Source organism: Oryzias melastigma, linkage group LG12, assembly GCF_002922805.2.
Source record: "Oryzias melastigma strain HK-1 linkage group LG12, ASM292280v2, whole genome shotgun sequence".
Classification (NCBI taxonomy): Eukaryota; Metazoa; Chordata; class Actinopteri; order Beloniformes; family Adrianichthyidae; genus Oryzias; species Oryzias melastigma.
Window position 1 is genome coordinate 12715953 of NC_050523.1, and position 17577 is coordinate 12733529.

At 38.9% G+C, this 17577-nt stretch overlaps 2 protein-coding genes across 3 annotated transcripts; one reads left to right on the forward strand and one right to left on the reverse strand.

Moving 5' to 3' along the window:
- The first annotated feature begins 950 nt into the window (after positions 1–950).
- On the forward strand, positions 951–14042 carry LOC112163072 (uncharacterized protein KIAA2026). The gene is made up of 10 exons (XM_024299201.2): positions 951–1615; positions 2223–2913; positions 3539–3739; positions 3832–5387; positions 5487–5554; positions 5672–5761; positions 5858–5973; positions 6089–6282; positions 7806–9659; positions 11558–14042. The coding sequence occupies exons 2-10, from the start codon at positions 2234–2236 to the stop codon at positions 13360–13362; spliced, it is 6564 nt and encodes a 2187-aa protein (XP_024154969.1). The 5' UTR covers positions 951–1615; positions 2223–2233; the 3' UTR covers positions 13363–14042.
- A 1-nt stretch (position 14043) lies between these two features.
- mlana (melan-A) lies at positions 14044–16834 on the reverse strand. 2 transcript variants are annotated; one of them, XM_024299205.2, is made up of 6 exons: positions 16354–16834; positions 16154–16265; positions 15196–15306; positions 14986–15082; positions 14762–14869; positions 14044–14333 (listed from the first exon to the last, which is right to left on the reverse strand). In XM_024299205.2, exons 3-6 carry the CDS (start codon positions 15282–15284, stop codon positions 14265–14267), a joined length of 363 nt encoding a protein of 120 aa, XP_024154973.1. In that variant the 5' UTR covers positions 15285–15306; positions 16154–16265; positions 16354–16834; the 3' UTR covers positions 14044–14264. The 2 variants fall into 2 exon arrangements, with proteins under 2 accessions (XP_024154973.1, XP_024154974.1); XM_024299206.2 differs by lacking the exon at positions 16354–16834 and having other exon boundaries at positions 15196–15288; positions 16154–16331.
- Between the last annotated feature and the right edge of the window lie 743 nt (positions 16835–17577).

A 17577-nucleotide genomic window follows, 5' to 3' on the forward strand; every position in this document is an offset into this window, starting at 1 on the left:
GAACATAATGTAATTTTGAACAAAATTCAACTGATAATCTCAAGCTCTTGTTGTATTTTAGCCAAAGTTGTTGGTATAATAGAGACTCCCGCTGGTATAATTGCCTTGCTAGCAATTTTCTCTGTTGGAGACCAGGAGCAGTTTTCATGTCAGCCTCTAACTTTGAGCACAAGCTGTACTTGTTTACTGATACTGTATATTATTTTTCTTTTTCCTGCCTTAACTTTCAAAATAAGTTTTAGTTTGACTTTTGCACAATAACTACAAGACATTGTTTTGACATTTGAGGACAACTTTAACATATTTTTGCACCTGAATGGTGACCTTTAAAGGTAAAGGTCTAGATTTGGTGACAGTGCGCTAAAAAATAATTATAGATCAGATTGGATAATTTATTATTAACAGTATTTAATTGCAGTTTATGGTGCAAAAGAGAGTAATTAGTATTGAAACAAAGATTAAAAAAAAAATGAAACCTGGTTGTAAATTATGAAAAAGGTTCAGATTTAAAAAAGAAAAATTCTCTCGAAAAAGTCTCCTGCACCCATTTCTGAAGTATATACAGCTATATATGGCTCACTACTTGTTTTTAAACAGGTCACACCTGGCTGTTTCACCAGCAATGAGGAATACATTACCTTGGAAATGAAGCATAAATGCAAGCATAAAATAGACAATTACACCTAAGTTGCTGTCTTTTTGGTTTATCTGTATTAAAGTCTATACATTGTTTGAAAGTGGCTAATAAATCACAAAAAAATCACCACATTTATCTCCCCATCAGGGAGACGACAACAGTGACATCTAGTGGTCAAAGGGAAAACTGGTCACTTTGGTCTTTTTTTGTCATTTTGCAAGTCGTTACTACAAAATAAAAGTATATGCTCATTTAAAAAAAAAAAAAAAAAAGGTGGTCAGAAAGGTGTGCCAGACTATTTATAATATTTTCTTAATTCATTTTTTGTTTAGGTCTTCCCCACATTTAGCCCACTAACATTCGTTTTTTTAATAACTTATTCTTAAATACAACACTCGCAGGAAATAGAGATACATTTTAACTATTTGCTCCACAATTAACATTATTTTGGTGACACGGAACCAGCTTGTTACGTCAGAGAGCACGCAGGGTGGAAGTAGAGCATCTTTGGAAGAGTGGACGCTTCAGTAGTCTTCACATTACACTGACTTATTGGCTATTCTCTTCAGAAAACTGCCTGCACCCTGAAAATGAGCGACACGTGGTGCAGTTTTGTTTATCGGGTTACTGTAGACCTTTTCGAGTGTTGTGAAGAAGCTGTCAACTTGAGGACATAGTTAGCGGGATAGCTATCAAGTGATGAACTGTTGTTTTCTCAGTCAGAGACTTCGGCTAACGCTTCATTAGCCCACTTGTTGTCACCGACAACGGTCCTTGCGATGGCGAGATGATCACGCCGGGTGACTTTCTGTCCGCTTGACTAGAAATTCCGAAAATATGGACAACGAACGTAGCAATTGCAGGCCTCAACTTGGAGACAATAGTCAGCTAACGGAGCTAGCAAGCTGTCTTGGCAGCTAAGCTTGCTAAAAGCTGCCTTGCTCGGTGCGTATGAGGAGCGACACTGAAAACGCCGAGGTATGTTTTCAAAACAGCCAAATTCTGTTCGTGGTTACTTTGTTTAGCTTCTGCTGTCCATTATATCGTAAATGGTAAAAAAGACATGCATATTTATATATATGAATATTTGCACACGCACAAAAATAAACATGTATATTATTATCATGTAATTGTGTGTGTTTAGTTTTAAATAAAGTTTGTAGAAATGTAGCATTAGCTAACTTGCTTTAGCTAGCATCTTGTTTGTAGCACATAATTCGAAGTAAACAAAAGTTTGCTCAAATTTAGGAGATAAACAAAGTAAGTACATATGTTTACACGTTGGGTTTGGTCAGTGACATCACGCTTACTCTATCTAAAAAGCTATTAGAACTTCTCAAAGATGAGAAGCGTTTTTTTTGTTTTTATAAATAAAGTTTTATTTTGATCATCTTAGGCTAGCAGTGTAACCATTACTTTGAAGCCATCCTTGGCTAGCTGCCATTGACATCAACAAATTGTTATGCTTTTTGCTAGGATTATTTACAATTAGCATAGTGTATTGACTTTTTATTTATCTTAACAATGTAAGATTGTTATTTGCTAAGTAACTTTGACCCAACTTGGCACCTGTTACCCATCTCAGGTGCCTGTACCATGTATCAGGATGTGACGGATCAAATCACAGCATCTTGTATCCAGCTTCACAGCAAGGACTTAGCTTTGGTAAACCAACGCTCAGGATCTTGGGAAATTCCCTCTGGGATAATGTCTTCACAATCCAAGTGGTTGGACCGCAGCTCTGGAGACACCACCCAAGTCAAACCTGAAGATGGTCTTCATAACGGTTCCTGTGAAACTGAAGCTGCGCTCGGAGGGGTTGCGGATCACCTTTCTGCGTGCCACAATGGAATATCCGAGTTTTCCAACAGTGACATTTTACTGCCCGAGGTCTGCATCTCTTCCAACGGCAATAGTTTTGAGGAGGATATGAATTATGAGGTCCAGCAAGCCTATAAGATATTCAGCTGCTTACTTCTTGACAAGTACAAAGGACTCACCAGCCCATTCTTCCATCCCACCGACGATGAAGAGACTCGAGAGGGAATTGAAGGAGTCCAGGGCCGGGTTCAGTCACAACTTGGACAGTCCATGTGCTTGCAGAGGATAAAGGAGAAATTTATCAACAAGGAGTATGAGACCATCACAGAGTTTGTTGGAGACTTCAGGCAAATATTAGAGAACTGCTACCGCTGCCATGGAGTGGATCACTGGATCTCCAAACAAGGTCAAAAGTTAGAAATCATGCTGGAGCAGAAGCTTACACTGCTGTCCAGGTATTGATCACTCACTTATATACACATTTTCATAAAAGGCTCATGTTATCTGAACATATTTGAGTGCAAACAGCGCAAAAACTAATGGAAATTCATATTGACCACACGTCATTAGTGCTGCCAAGAGGCACACTTGTTAAAACATAACAGTGACTTTTCAGAATTGTTATTTTTAATTTGCAATTCTTCAAAATTTCAGTATTTTCTGATAGATTATATATATTTTCCAGCATAATTCATCCCTTTCCCTAATCCACTTTAACCCTCTTGGGGGAATCGTGGGGTTGCTGGAGCCTATCCCACGATAGAGCATGATCCCATGCCAGCTCATCCAGGAGCTTCTTGCAACATGTGAACTCTTTTTTTCAGCTGTCTATAAAACACTAGATTGTAAAATCTGTTTTTTGTTTATAAGTAATGCAATAATTCATTTTTAAAATGTAACTATGTAAAACATTGCAAAGTGTTTATTTTTTTTACTACGGTACATTGCATAAATAGTAAATGTTATAAATGTAGTATTGCTTTTTAAATGATGCACAACCCTACAAAGCACCATATTGTGATATTCTCCTTACTGTTTATTTATTCTTGGTTGTTTTTTCCTGTCCACCTATCATAATAGACCACTGCGAGAGAAGACCACTCTTACTGTGACTTCAAAGGGGCGTTTTGGCAACGACGAGGAACGGGGCTCTGGGAGTTCCTCCACAAGAAGGAGACTGGCTCCTCGCAGCCTGACTACAATTACTGTCGGAGGCCACGAGTCTGTCATGGTACAGACACTACGCCTGGAAGAGCAGCAGAGGGCTAAAGAGGAGAAAAGGTGAGGGGATATTTAAAATAAAAGACAAAGAGCTACTTTTGTTGATGAAATAGAAAACTGGAGGCTGAAGCGTGTGTACGCTTCCTTTTCAGACAACGGGAGCTTGAGAAAAAAGAGGCAGGAGAAATGTCAGCTAAGGAGGTGGAAGAGTGGGAGCAGAGCTTGCTGTCGCAGGCTATCCCCCAATCGGTGGATACACTTTGGGAACTCCCTGCTATCGGGCATTTTCTCTGCCTCGCTCAGACCGCCCTCAACCTTCCTGAGATAGTTTTTTTTGAGCTGGAGCGTTGTTTGCTAATGCCAAGATGCAGCCTCCTTCTCTCCAAAGTTATGTCTTCCTTGCTGTCCCCACCTCATCGAAGGGCCACTCTTCACCGCCGGCCCGCTCTGCCGTACCGCCGCTGGGAGTCAGAGTTAAGACAGCGCGTTTTGGGCTGGTATAGAACTGTTGGATCCTCACGCAATCAGCCACATCGAGCCGAGCAGCTTGGACTTTGCCATCAGTTTTTTTGCGTCCTAGGGGAGGAAAGTCCTTTGGAGGATAGACCCTTTCACTTGCTACCCTTCTACCAGCGAGTCTGGCTTCTGAAAGGACTCTGCGACCACGTGTATGAGACGCAAAAGGATGTACAGGACACTGTGTTGGCCCAACCTATCCACGAATGTCGGGAGTCTATTTTGGGCTATGACAGCAAAGAAAATGCCTACATACATTTCCCACACTTCTGTGGGGCAGATCTGAGAATCTACTGCCAGCAGCCCAGCTCACCCCCAGCATTTCCCTTTCCATCTAAACTAGTGAAAAGGGTAGAGTTTGGACTAGGGCTAGAGAATGAGGCAAATAAATACGGGGGAGCATGTGATGCAACATTCATGGAGTCTGAAGATTATGGGAAAAAGACAGTCGAGACTCATGTAGGTTTCAAAACGGAGAATGGAGACACAGAAGAAAGTGCAATGAAAATTCATTTGTGGCCTGCAGCGATGACAAATGTGTCCGAATCTGGGTCTTCTGGTGGTTTGGTCTGTGAAGACTCCAAAGTAGACTTAAAAACACATACCAACTCCATTCCCCTTAAAAGGAGTTGTCATTTTGGAGCAATCGATTCGAAAACAGGTTTAAATAAGGACATTTTAGATGATAAAAAACAGTCCAAATGGGAGCAGAGACCCTCGATGGATCATAACATTAAAGAAGAAACACAAGCATCTCACATGAATGTGGGGGAGCACAGCTACACAGGCAGGTCACCTGCATGTTCTGAAAATCTGGGCTCCCCACCTAAGTTTTTGGAACTAAGAATAGAAGATACATGCCCCATTCATGGAACCGAATCACTCCCCAGTTCAGATTGTTGGAAAAAGAAAACAGGAAGTGTCACATTTGCGGAGCATGCTTGTGTCTGTGAAAAATCAGACCTGGCAACAAAACTGTCCCCCAGAAATGCGCAAAAATCAAGGGAAGACTTGCTGAATGACAAAATGTGGACTAAAAAAAGGAAACACAAGAAAGAACCCGCAGAGGAACCGCTTCTGAAGAAAGAGCACAAACAACTTCAGCATGAAGATGCGCCGTTCCAGACCAAGGCTTCCAAGTCTGTGGTCTCTGCAACAACCAAAAGAAAAGATAAGAAAAAGAGTAAAACAGGTAAGGATATGATCAATTTCCAAGTTTTTACGGATAAAAAACATGTATAAAATATTAAATGTATTCTTCGTCATATTAAAGTCTAATTGAATATCTTAGTTACAGGAAAAGAAACTGAATGTGAGAAGAAAATTAAAGCTGAATCACTGCCTGAGTCATCATTTAAGGTACTAACAGTAATACTCACTTAGTATGTACTTAAAATGAAAATATATTGCAATGGAGAAATAATCCTCTCTATGCATTTTTTATTTTTTTTTTCTGTGGGTTGCACGGGTATATAGTTGGTATGTAGCAGTCTTGGAGATCTGCGAGAGCTCATCAGTAGGATAGAAGATGAGCTTGATGACTTGGAAAGCACAAAGAAAAGATTGGTAAGAGGTTATCCTTGCTAACTCAGTAAAATCTGCAATAGTTACTTTTCATTTTTATTGCACTAACTGGCTTTTCCTCTCTTTCTGAATGGACAGGGTCGGTGGTTCAACAGGAGAGAAGCTGTGAAGGATCTCCACAGCACTCTAATTAGACTTTTGAATGAGTTGACTCCCTGGGAGCCCAAGCTTGTGAAGGCTTACCACAGAAACAGGTTTGAATAGATAACAGTTTGTCTTTTATCTGCTAATCTTGTGTAGTTTTAGGCCCATTTGTTTACCACAGAGAAAATGTCATCATAAATTCCAAATTATTTTGTATTTCTTCAGGCTACGTCTGAAGAAAGAATTTGATGACTTTAAAAGGAATCCAGAATACAACAATTTTATTCGAGAGGAGTGTGTTTCATCATCGTCGTCAGACGACGACTACGACGATGAAGAAATGTCTACGGAGAGGAATCTGTGCGAAAGATTAAAGGAGGAAGAAATGGAACATGTACCACGAGGCCTTTGGAGTGGAGGTGATTTGAGTAAAACGCCAATACAAACATTCACATCTGGTTAGCAAGTTGTAAACAAAATATTGTTTTCAGTTGTTTTTTGTTTTGTTAGATTAGAGGTTTTTCAGCCAATACAATGAAGAATTTGAGTATTCTCAAACATTGCTGACTCTGCTGTTTAGATTGGAACTCTTGGAAGTCGCAAAGAGTAAAATGTTTAAGTATTATTGATGACAGATATCTTTCATCTAAGTTAAAGAGACACAGAAATCTATTTTTTGTGTCAATTCTTAAAGACCAGATGACTTGGACTATGATCCAGAGCAAGAACTTTCTTTCGTTTGTTATTGTGGCAAAAAAAAGAGGAGTAGATTACTGGTACTTTCAGCAAAGATCAAAACACTGAGAGTTGGAACCAAATTTAAGCCTATTTGCTAAAATAAATTCTGATGATAAATATGGATTTTAAATTAAAAATTTTACCCCAAATACATTTTAAAATGGTGTATTTTCTGCAGAGGGGCACTAATTCATTAGAAATTCACCTCTGAGTTGATGGCAGGACCATTGGCGTGGTGTAAGCCTGCCCACACTGCCCATCATCCCTTTGTTTACATGCTCTCCCAGTAGCTTACAGCCCCTCGCAACCTCAACCTGTCATTACTGGTGCAACAAAAATGTGAGCAATATCTGAGCTATTTTACAATTTAAAGCCAGAAGCCAGCTTAGGCAAGGAAAAGAAACACGTACCTGGATCTAGTCATCTACCAGTGAATTCAATCTAATAGACAGTTTTGAGCCAGAATTGCATTTCGCTATAGCATGAGTGTTGAACACTCATCATGTCTTGCACACTTCAGTGTGACCGGGCCAGGAGGAGACTTTGCCACGCCCATTTCAGTAGCTGTGTCATTAGTCTGAGCTTTTTCTAGCATTCGGTTTTCTGATCCAACAGGATTTGAAAGAAGAAATACTCAGAAATCAAAAATTCTTTTAAATGGGTCCTCTACTATGAGAAAACAAGAACATGTTCATTTGAGTGGGTCTGCATTATTATATTGTAATTTATATAATAGTTTATAAAAATAATGGTCTCTTATCTGGTGAATTTTTGTAAAAAATGTTTATGTATTGGACCTTTGACCTTAAGAGTTTTTCAGAAACGGCATAAAACAAAAACCCTACAAGAAAGACTTTGAAAGTACCTTCAACTTGTGAGCTTAATTTTAAATGTTCACAGTCTAAACTGAGGTAAGATTAAAAGAAAAAACACCTTGGTATAGGCCTCCCTGGTATTATTTATTTACATTTAGGTGTATGCAATGCAGACAAATACATTTTAAGATGACTTAAGTTTAAAAAAACATTTGTATATGTGCTATTTTTTTTTAATAGTCTTAGAAGGTAGGTATTGAAAATCAATGCATAACTAACCAAGACTGTATTCATGTCCTGGAGTAATTTTGTGCTTATTACAATTTCAAAGGTAATGGTTCAGCTATTTTATAAATGGGTTTTATAACCATCTCTGTTTTGTTTTTTAGCAAACACCAGAGAGTTTGATGCTGAAAAAACGGCTACCCACATGCCTCTGAATCACCTCAAACCCCATCTGAGCTGCTCAGAGATGCCTAACGTTACTTCTAAAGACTCGATATCTCCGCTCACTTCAGCAAACCAGTGGGCAACTACATCTCCCATCCTCCACCCCACCAGCGGACTTCCTAAGGGTTACACTCCCATCCCCACCCTGCTGGCCAAGAGTGTTGGGAACAAAGTAACCCTGATGAAAAGACCACCTGATGTCCAAAACATTTCCTTGTCAGATGGACAAAGCAAAAGACCTTTGGTTTCTCTCTCTCCTGCCGTGTCAGTCATGTCCCACATTTCAAATGCACAAAGTTGCTCAACAAGTTCTCAGCAGAACCTGCAACAAATAAAGACCCAAAGTCCACAAAATGTACAAATTCTTGGACAGGCAGGAATCACAAAAACATTGGAGGCCAAACCATCCCAAGCCGAACCAAAAACTCCTGTCCAAGTGATGAAGATGGGTGAAGGAACAGATCACGCTGTAAGGAAGGACAAAAGGATCTCAATGAACACGTTAATTAGCTCTGATGTGGACCAGAACCCTACAGAAAAGCAGATCCAGCAGTTGGTGATCTTGCCATCAAACCTTCTCGTTAAAAAACCTGAAGCAAAGGTGTCCTCCTCAAAGGGTATTCACCTTGGAGGTTCAAAAGTGACCAGCCCCATCTTTATATCCACTGATGTGTCTGGGTTCACCATTCCTGAGACAAAGATCCCTGTCCAGCGGGTGCCCCCGCTAAAAGATACTAAGACAATGAAGACTCCTCCTGTTTTCTCTAATTTATCTCAAGGAGGTCTAAACAAGGGAGGATCTAAGGGAATTTTCAATGTCCAAGCCAGCATGGCTGGTGTCTCAGCCCCTTCTCCCATCACTACTATTTCCAGTGCAGTTTCTACTGAGATGGCTAAGGCTACAGACCCTAAACAAGAGCTCAAGACTGTGTGTATTCGCGACTCGCAATCCATTCTTGTTACAACTAGAGGAGGTAACACAGGGATTGTCAAAGTCCAGACCTCCTCAGACCAAAATGCACTTGGGTCTTTTCCCACATGTCCAGTCATAACTATTTCTCCTCAGTTTAAAGCATTTCTCATATCCAAAACGGCATCAACTCTCTCTGACCCGTCCACTTTTCAGGCTTCCACCACCAGTGTCTCAACAGAAACAAGTGCACCAATGACCCAAAAGTTGTTGTCAGATGTTCCATCCACTGCCACAAGTTCTGTCCATATGCGAGACCCAAGTAGCATTCCTGTTAAGGACTTGGTAAATCAGGCTAAAGGCACTGCTGTTGCTCCAAGTCAAGATTCCGGTTCCTCTGCTGGTTCTGCAGTTGAAGCAAAAATGTTACAGTCTGCTGCTGGTTCTTGTTTGGCAGTATCAACGTCAAAAAACCCTGTTGCCTCATCAACTAGTAGCTCTGGTAATCCCCAATCAATCCTAAGAGAAACCACAAGGAGGACTGGTGTGAAACTAACCAGCACAGAGGAGCGATCCTGTGCAAGCAAGCATATACTGGTCAATTCCCCATCTTCATCAAAGCCGACTGTAGTGTCTCCAAAGAGCCCACCCTCCTGCACAAAACCAGTTCCCAGTACAAGGGTCACTTTCGTCCCCCAGCCCTCATCCACCAACTTAACAGGAAACGTTCCAAAGCTGGTGATAGGAGTCAGCAGCAGTGGGTGGACGTCGACAACTTCGTTTTTAAGTCAGGCTCCAAAGATGGGATCAAGTCCAACTCTGCCTGTTGCCAGCATCAGCTCAGAGGCATCGTTCAACACTAAGAACATTGCTCTGTCCTCAGGTAAGTCCGTTAATTTTTTAACCCTTCTTTATTTAGTGTTTTGGTTATTTAAGTTTATAAAATTATAAAGCAGATTTTGTAATATAGTTGGTATATTTTGAGTTTTATTTTCTTCTAACCCAACAGAAAAGAATGGGGGGGGGGAAACGATTAAAAACAGCATATTCAATTTAAAATTCAGAAAGTAGATGATCTGCATTACTTACCCACACAGATTATTTTTTGATCAATTGTAAAAGCGTTCCCAATGATTTTTATTTATGATTATGCAATTTTCTACCAAAATCCAAAAACGCAGTCATTTTTAAGGACATGGTTTCTGCAGAGCGGCAGTACTTAATTAGAAATTCACCTTTGAGTTGTCGGCAGGATCACCTCACACCTCCTCTCCCTTCCCAGTTGCTAAAGCTGCACTCACACCGAATGCAATCAGGGGCATTGAGTTTCAATGTTAATTCAATGTATAAACGCCATTTGAAAACTGGGAGTGGCACATGGAGCTTTATGAGCGTCATTGTAATAGTTGGGCGTGGCGCATACAAAGTTAAAAAATTTGAACTTTGGTGAGCTTTGTAGAACTCTCCAAAATAAAAATAAAAAACTGATCTCTAAATATCATCCCGTTCTTCCATACATTGTAAGTGAGATACACAGACAACACTCCATGTAGCGATCAGGCAAAAAAAACATTTGGTGGTAGTTCTTCCGACAAACTTCTGGGGCGTTAATCAGCAAATTTGCGTCACTTTAAAGGAGAAGCATCCAATGGAAATTTGATGCACAAATCGTGTTCCCTGTGACTGCAGCTTTAGAGCTCAAAGCAGGGAGCTTGTTGGCCACTTAGCGTATTTTCTATGTGACAAAAAGGCTCTTTTTCAAACAACATTTTTTTTCCATCTGCTCCTGATTCACAACGATTACCATAAAGAAATACTCTAAAATACAATTGTGAGCTTAATTTTCTTAATAATCCTCCATCAGAAAAATACCACAAGAATACATTACAGAAGGAGCCACAAACTCTCCTTTAAAAAAATAAGAGGATAATTTATTTTTTATGCTACTGCAGCTATTGATGAACATACATTTTTTGGTATTACTTAAACGTAAATATAAAGAAAAAATGGCTGTTAAAAAAAAATAAAATTAAATAGTTTATAACTTTTGTCTGAGGTTTGCCAGACATAAAAATAAGACACCCTGTACCATATTTGATGATCTTAATGCAGCAAATAATTAGTGTCATGTTAGCAGTGAGAAAAAATTATTTATTTTATTTTACCATCGTTGGTGCATGTCGGCCAGAAATTCATAAAGCAGAATTAAGTGACCCATACTGTATTTTTTAGACACCTAAAATCCTTAAATTTTTCATCAATAGGAAATTTGCCTTATAATCCGATATTCCCTAAGTATGAATTCTGGCTGTACACTGATTGATTTTTGGTGGTAAAAGGCTCTGAAAAATCTTTCAAAATGTTTTAGTGTGACTTTGATGAAGCTGCATCGCTATTTAAATTTGAAAAAGAAAGTCATTTTTATTTTTCTTTACCCATGAGAGCCACAATTCAGGGGTCAAAGACCCTCATGTGGCTCGGAGCCACAGGTTGCAGACCCCTGGTCTAGACAGTGTGCCTTGAATTGTCATAATAAAATGGAAACATTTCTCAAATCTTATTCAAATGTAGAGAGGAAGGGCAATTTAAAACTCTGTTCAAACTCAAACACACCTCTTTTTTTTTTGGACACAAAATTCTCATTAACCAGCAGAAGAATAATTTGAGCTGCTTGTGTTTCGTAGTAAAGATCCAATAAAGACTGTATTTTTTTTTTTTTATTATAAAAAAGTATTTTCAATTAAAATAAACACTAATTAGATGTTATCTTTGTCTCATTAGGGGTTCAAAACCAGCTGACAGGAAAGACGACTTCTATTGGACAAAATATTGGTGCCCCGTCACATTTTTCTTCTAATTCAGCATCAGGGACAGGTTCCTATACTTCCACCACCACTACTGGACTGGTCTCAGTGACGAGTGTGGTTTCAGCCACAGGCTCTTCTATCCAGCTTGGCACTTGTAGCTTTTTAACCACTAGCTCTCCATCCCAGAGTATCTCATCCATATCAGTGATTTCCTCAAAAAAGATCTCCACGTCTAATGCAACTGCCCTACCTGCGGGCAACATGAGTGGGAACAACCTCGGCACACCTGCAAGTATACTGTCTACCAGTTCTGTTCATACAACCACTCCCTTTGGAAGTAGCACAGGCCCAACACCCCAGTTTGTTACTAACAGTAATCCCTTGAGTATGAAAGCATCTTCACAATTTCTTCAGACTAAAACCCAAACCCCGCTTCCCATTGCATCAACAACTTGCACTCAGTCTTCCACCTCTGATCCTGGCACGATCCAGCAGAGGATAATCCTCAACACCTCTACCCCACTTACTGCTGGCACACAGATTGTCCTAAACAATGCACGCTTTGTCGTCCCGTCCCAGGGTTTGGGTCCAGGCAGTCATGTTTTTATCATAACTAGCCCTGCTCCGCAAGTGCCTGTTGTTGGTTCTACTGGCACTGGACCATCAGCCGTTTCCAAAGTGGTAAGCTCCCTGGCATCAGTTTTACCTCAAACTGCAGCAAAGTTGCCAGAAACAAACTCCTTACTAACCACTGACTCAAAGTGGCAAGATGGCACTCCTCAAATCTCATCGTTTAAACTTGGAGGAACACACAGTCTGGGATCAACACTGATACCCAGTACTACAAATGTAGTCTCCGCCCTTCCTCGCATACCTCCTGCTCATCCCAGTAATGCTACAGTACCCTCTGTTGTTCCAACACCTCAAGCGTCTTCTCCAGCAAGACTGAGCAAACCAACCTTTGTTTCCCCAATTTTGAGTAGTTCCATCTGTTCAACCTCCAAATCTTCAGCAGTAGCCGCTCCTTTATCCAAACTGTCCGGAACTCTATCGCCATTGCCTATATTATCCAGTCTACCGGTGGGTGCCCTACTGAAGCCTATTTTAACAGTTCCTGCCCATCTTTCTTCGCCAGATGTAACAAACTCACCAGCTGTTCGTTGTTCTCTGCCTGCTCAGCAGATGGCAACCCTTAGCCAGACTTTACAACCTCAACAAATGGCAGTTAAAATCACTACACCATCTGCTGTTCACCTACAAGGTTCAGTAGACATTGGCCTTGGAAGCACATCAGTTAAAAAACTGATGCCAGTAGCGCTGCCAATGATTGGTGGAACACAGACACAAGTTGTACCAACAGTGACTGTCCCTCCTATTGTGTCTAGGATGCAGACTTTGCCCGTTGCTACTGTTCCACCAATTGGAAGCACTGCCCGCACCTTTGAAAATGTACATGTGGTGCCTGCATCTCCACCAAGCACCTCTACAATGATCTCATCAGCTCAACCAATCACATCACTGCTGACAAAAAAACAACCGCTTGTCACGGGGACCAACCAGGCACTCGGAAAACACTTTGTAGGCGCCTCAGCCTTGGATATCCTTACCGGAGGAGCATCGAAGCTCCTCATTAGTCCTGATGGTGCTGTTTTGGGCACTGTTCAGTGCCAGGTCAGTCCAGCAGAGCTGGATGCACCAGTGATTTCTTCCAACAGTCCCACTGGCGCTCGGAAGACACGTGAAGCCACTTTACAGTCTCAGCAAGCAGACACAAAGTGATCCACCCTAACGAGACGGAGCCATCCAAACGAGAGCCGGGAAATAGTTTTCAGCTACTTGTTCTTTTGCAGGGTTCACATCCTGTATGATGCCTATAAAAATAGCAGCCTTCAGTTATAGTTTGATTCATTCTGCATTTAAAATGCACTTGCTTTCATATTCTAATTAAAATATTGTTTTGCTAGAATGTTTTGCTTTGTCAGACTTTCCTGAGGCTACATTGTAATATGATGGATCTTTTGCCTTGGCTTGAATGTTTTTGGCATTCAGAAATGTACTTCGCGGCCAGTAATTGCAAGATGGAGAAAAAAAAGGTGAAATACATTTCAAGTTGTTTTGAATTTGATCTTTTTATTGTAATTAGATACTGCTTGAAGATGTATTACCTGGTTTACTAGTCATTTTTACAAGTCTGCTTTAATGTCATTTTGAAAAACTCAACGTTCTGTGTTCTTTTTTTCTAAATACTTGTTTAAATACTACATTTAAGGTTCTTTTAGAAATGTGGATGAATAGATGCATTTTTACTACATTTAGGTTCATAAAAAGTTTTGGAGTCACATTTATTTATTTTTACCATATAGCTTTTTTAAAAAAACAATAATAATAATAGGTACATTTTCATTGAGCAACCTTGGACATCTCTGCATGAAAATAAAGACTGCAACTGTTCCAAACAACTGTGGTTGTGCAGATTCAACTCTTACACAGCATTTTATTGTTTGTTAAAGAACAAAAGAAGATATAAAGGATGTGAAGAAGAGGTCATAGATGTATTATTGAGTGTAGCTAACAAGCATCAGGAAGCATCTCAAAAACGATCTACTGAATCCCAAATCAAGTTCAGAGTTTGTTTTTCAGCATTTCCCCTTTCTGTGTTGGTGACAGGCCGTACTCCTTGTTCAGGGAGAGTAGGGTGGAGGCAGTGGGGCTGAAGAAATCTTTTCATAGGCCGGAGGAGCATTAGGAACCTAACAAAAAAGAAATAAATGCATTAAAATCAGCCATTTACAAAGTATTTTGTCTCTTCTGCTGGATAAACGTTTGAAAATGTTTAAGCTTTTTTGTTTACAATATCAAAACTTCCTCTTTACACATATGAAATTCATTGTAATATTCAAATAGTTGATGTTCTTGCACTTGGATCCCCATTCTTCCCTTGGGAGAGGCGATTTTTAATCCCTTCAGTCTGGTGACATAATAATCCCCTTGAGGCCTTCGTTGAGTTGAATCAACTTCACATGCTTTACACAGTAATAACTCTGAGGCTTTCTTTCTAACAAAAACACTCTGTTTGGACATAAAGTTAAAGCTTTCATGTTTATAAAAAGAAGGAAAATTAGTATTTCATAAAGTAAGCAATGCATTTAGAATAAACCTTTCTGTTTATATCACTCACCACAGGTCGAAAGCTACCAAAATCTGTGAGAGCCATCTTGTTATCAGCTGAGGGTCCTCCCTCTGAGTAGTGACCTCCTGAGTAACCTGGAGAACCTGATCTGGGGGTCTTTAGGAGGAAAAAACATGAAAACACCATTTATTCAATAATATTGACACTAAATATGTAATTTTCATAAAACATTTGATAGAATCCTTTCATCAAATAAGATGGGATCATCTCACCCGGATGATTTTATAGCCACTTCTTTTCTTGAAGTACCAGCAGCCGAGGATGAGGAGGCCTGCAAGGAGGACCACGAGCAGAGCAATGCCTACAGCCCTGGGAAACAAAACAAATTCACCTCTAACCTTCAGCAGCAGAGCCTGAACCTGAGGACACACAAAAGCCCTGCTTTGTTTCCATCTCCCCGATCTTCAAAATAAAAGCCTTACTCCTCAGCTCTGACGTTTCCTCTTCGACCACTGGTGAAATAAATGTTGAAGTCTCCACGAGGCATCCCGTCTGTGTGATTGCACAACATCAAGCTAAAAGACAACAGAAAGCTGAAAAAAACAACATACCCTTAGGAGAAAGTGAGGAGTCTATTTAAGTGTACTACAATACACGAATACTTAGTCTATTACTGTATCAGAAGCATTTATTGTCTTTGTAACAGTGCAAGTACATTACAACGAAATTACTTTTTTTCTTCAGAACCATCTGGTACTATACTTAATTAAACTTCTAACATCAAGCTAAAAGACACCAGAAAGCTGATTATAAACAACATACCCTTAGCAAAAAAGTAGTCTATTTAAGTGTACTACAATTATACTTAATCTGTACTAAAAGTGAGGCATTATACTTTTTTACTTCTTAAATACTATCTTTTGAACTTAAATCTTTAGTCTGAAGAAGTAATCAGCTAGTATACTTCCAAAACTACGGAAGTATACTTGCCATACTTTTAATCAAGTGTAATTTTCACACATAGGGTACACACCGTATAATCTTCATTCTGCAAATAACTGATAACTAAGTGGGTAGAATTCTTACTTTTTTGAGTCAATATTTTTGATTTAAAAAAATCCTTGGCATTACTTTTTATTGATTTTTTACTTTTTCAAAACAGCAGCAACTTTAACTACTGAATTGGAACTTGAACCATCACAAATAAATCCGACACCTATTGAAAATGTCAATTTATTGTTTATATATTTTCCACATTAGACTCAAAAAAGTATGTGACTCTATTCAAAATGTAGCAGGTGTAAAGCTTTAAAAGTCTGCCAACTTTGTTCGCATTTACTTTGAAATATAAAGCTAGTTTGTGTATTTTTGAATAAAACCTTATTAGTAAAAATCAAAGTGCGTCATTTATTTTATATAGAATATTCAAGAAGTTCCTACCAAATCGGATAATTTGCGGAGTCACCGTCCTCCTCTCGAACGCCTCCTCACAAAGACAGAATCCAGGGAGCTGTGTGGGTTTTTTCACCACTGAAATATTTTGCCTTGGTTCCTGAAAGACCAGAGAGGGTCACAAAAACCCCTCATGACCGTCACGGGTTACAGACTCATGGTTAAACCCACTGAAGCGGAGTAATTACCGTGAAACCCCGCGGCCCTGAACGCAACATTTTTGTCCACTCGTGAAACTCCAGGCAGGAGCTGCTGACCTTTCATGTGAGAGATGAATGTCTGAGGAGGAGTGCTGCTGTGTTTGATAGATTCATAAAGTTAGTTTAACATTTTCCAAGGAGAATTGTAGAAAATATAATTGTTAAAAAATACAAACACTTTGTGTAAGGGGGAAGAAAAGCCTTATTCTAGCAATGCAGCTAATTCAAAATGACTTTATTTATACATTTAAAAGGAGAAAACATTCAAAGAAACAAACAAAGCCATTTGAACTCATGTATTTAAAAAATATAATTTATGCATTTATTAAAAGAAATGATTGGGTCAAAGCAACCTTTGGTTTCTAATGTTTTGAATGTTTTTTTTTATTAATACACAGTTGTTAACATTTATTATCATTAATAAGCAAAAAAAATAAAATAAAAAAATATTGAGATGTTCAATCAGCTATAAATGCAAAACACAATTTATCAGCCTGTAGCTTTGGATAATGGAGAAATAAAATATTTAAAATCAGTTGCAAAAGGAGTGAAAAACAGGATGTTTTATGAGTGACAAGTAAATTATATGTTACTTAAATGTTTATGAATTAATTATAGAAAATATTTACTAACATTTACCTATATATATATTGTAGTTTTATTTTCTGTGAGGATTTATTTTCTTAAATGTAATTGTGATGTGAGGAAAACCAAATATAAATGATAAATAAATCCTATTACCATTATTGTGGTGATGATGTTTCAAAGATGTAGTTGTCAGATTTCACAGCAGGTAGAAAGTGGAGAATAAGAGGTTATTATAATTCACAAACTGTTTCAGTTCTGCGCTTACACATGTGTGTTTAATTGAATATAACACACTTTGCATTTTAGATTATATAAGTTTTGTCCATTTACAATATTTTGACACTCTTTTATTGGAAGTCTTCAATGTGTTTTTTCTAAACAGCTTTGCACTGTAGAAAATCATCTTAAAGACAGACCAAGTAAAATTGCATTGCATGTGAACATGTTGGAGATTAGGAAGATACCAGTCTGACACAGGAGTCATGCATCCCAACTTACAGAGTGTTAGGGCCTAAATTTAAAGTTTTTTATTATTTATTTTTAAAACACAGCTAGTGTATTTGCACATGAATGCAGCTGAAAAAGATGTGTTTCCTTATACTTTTTGGTGCAGCTCACAACTTA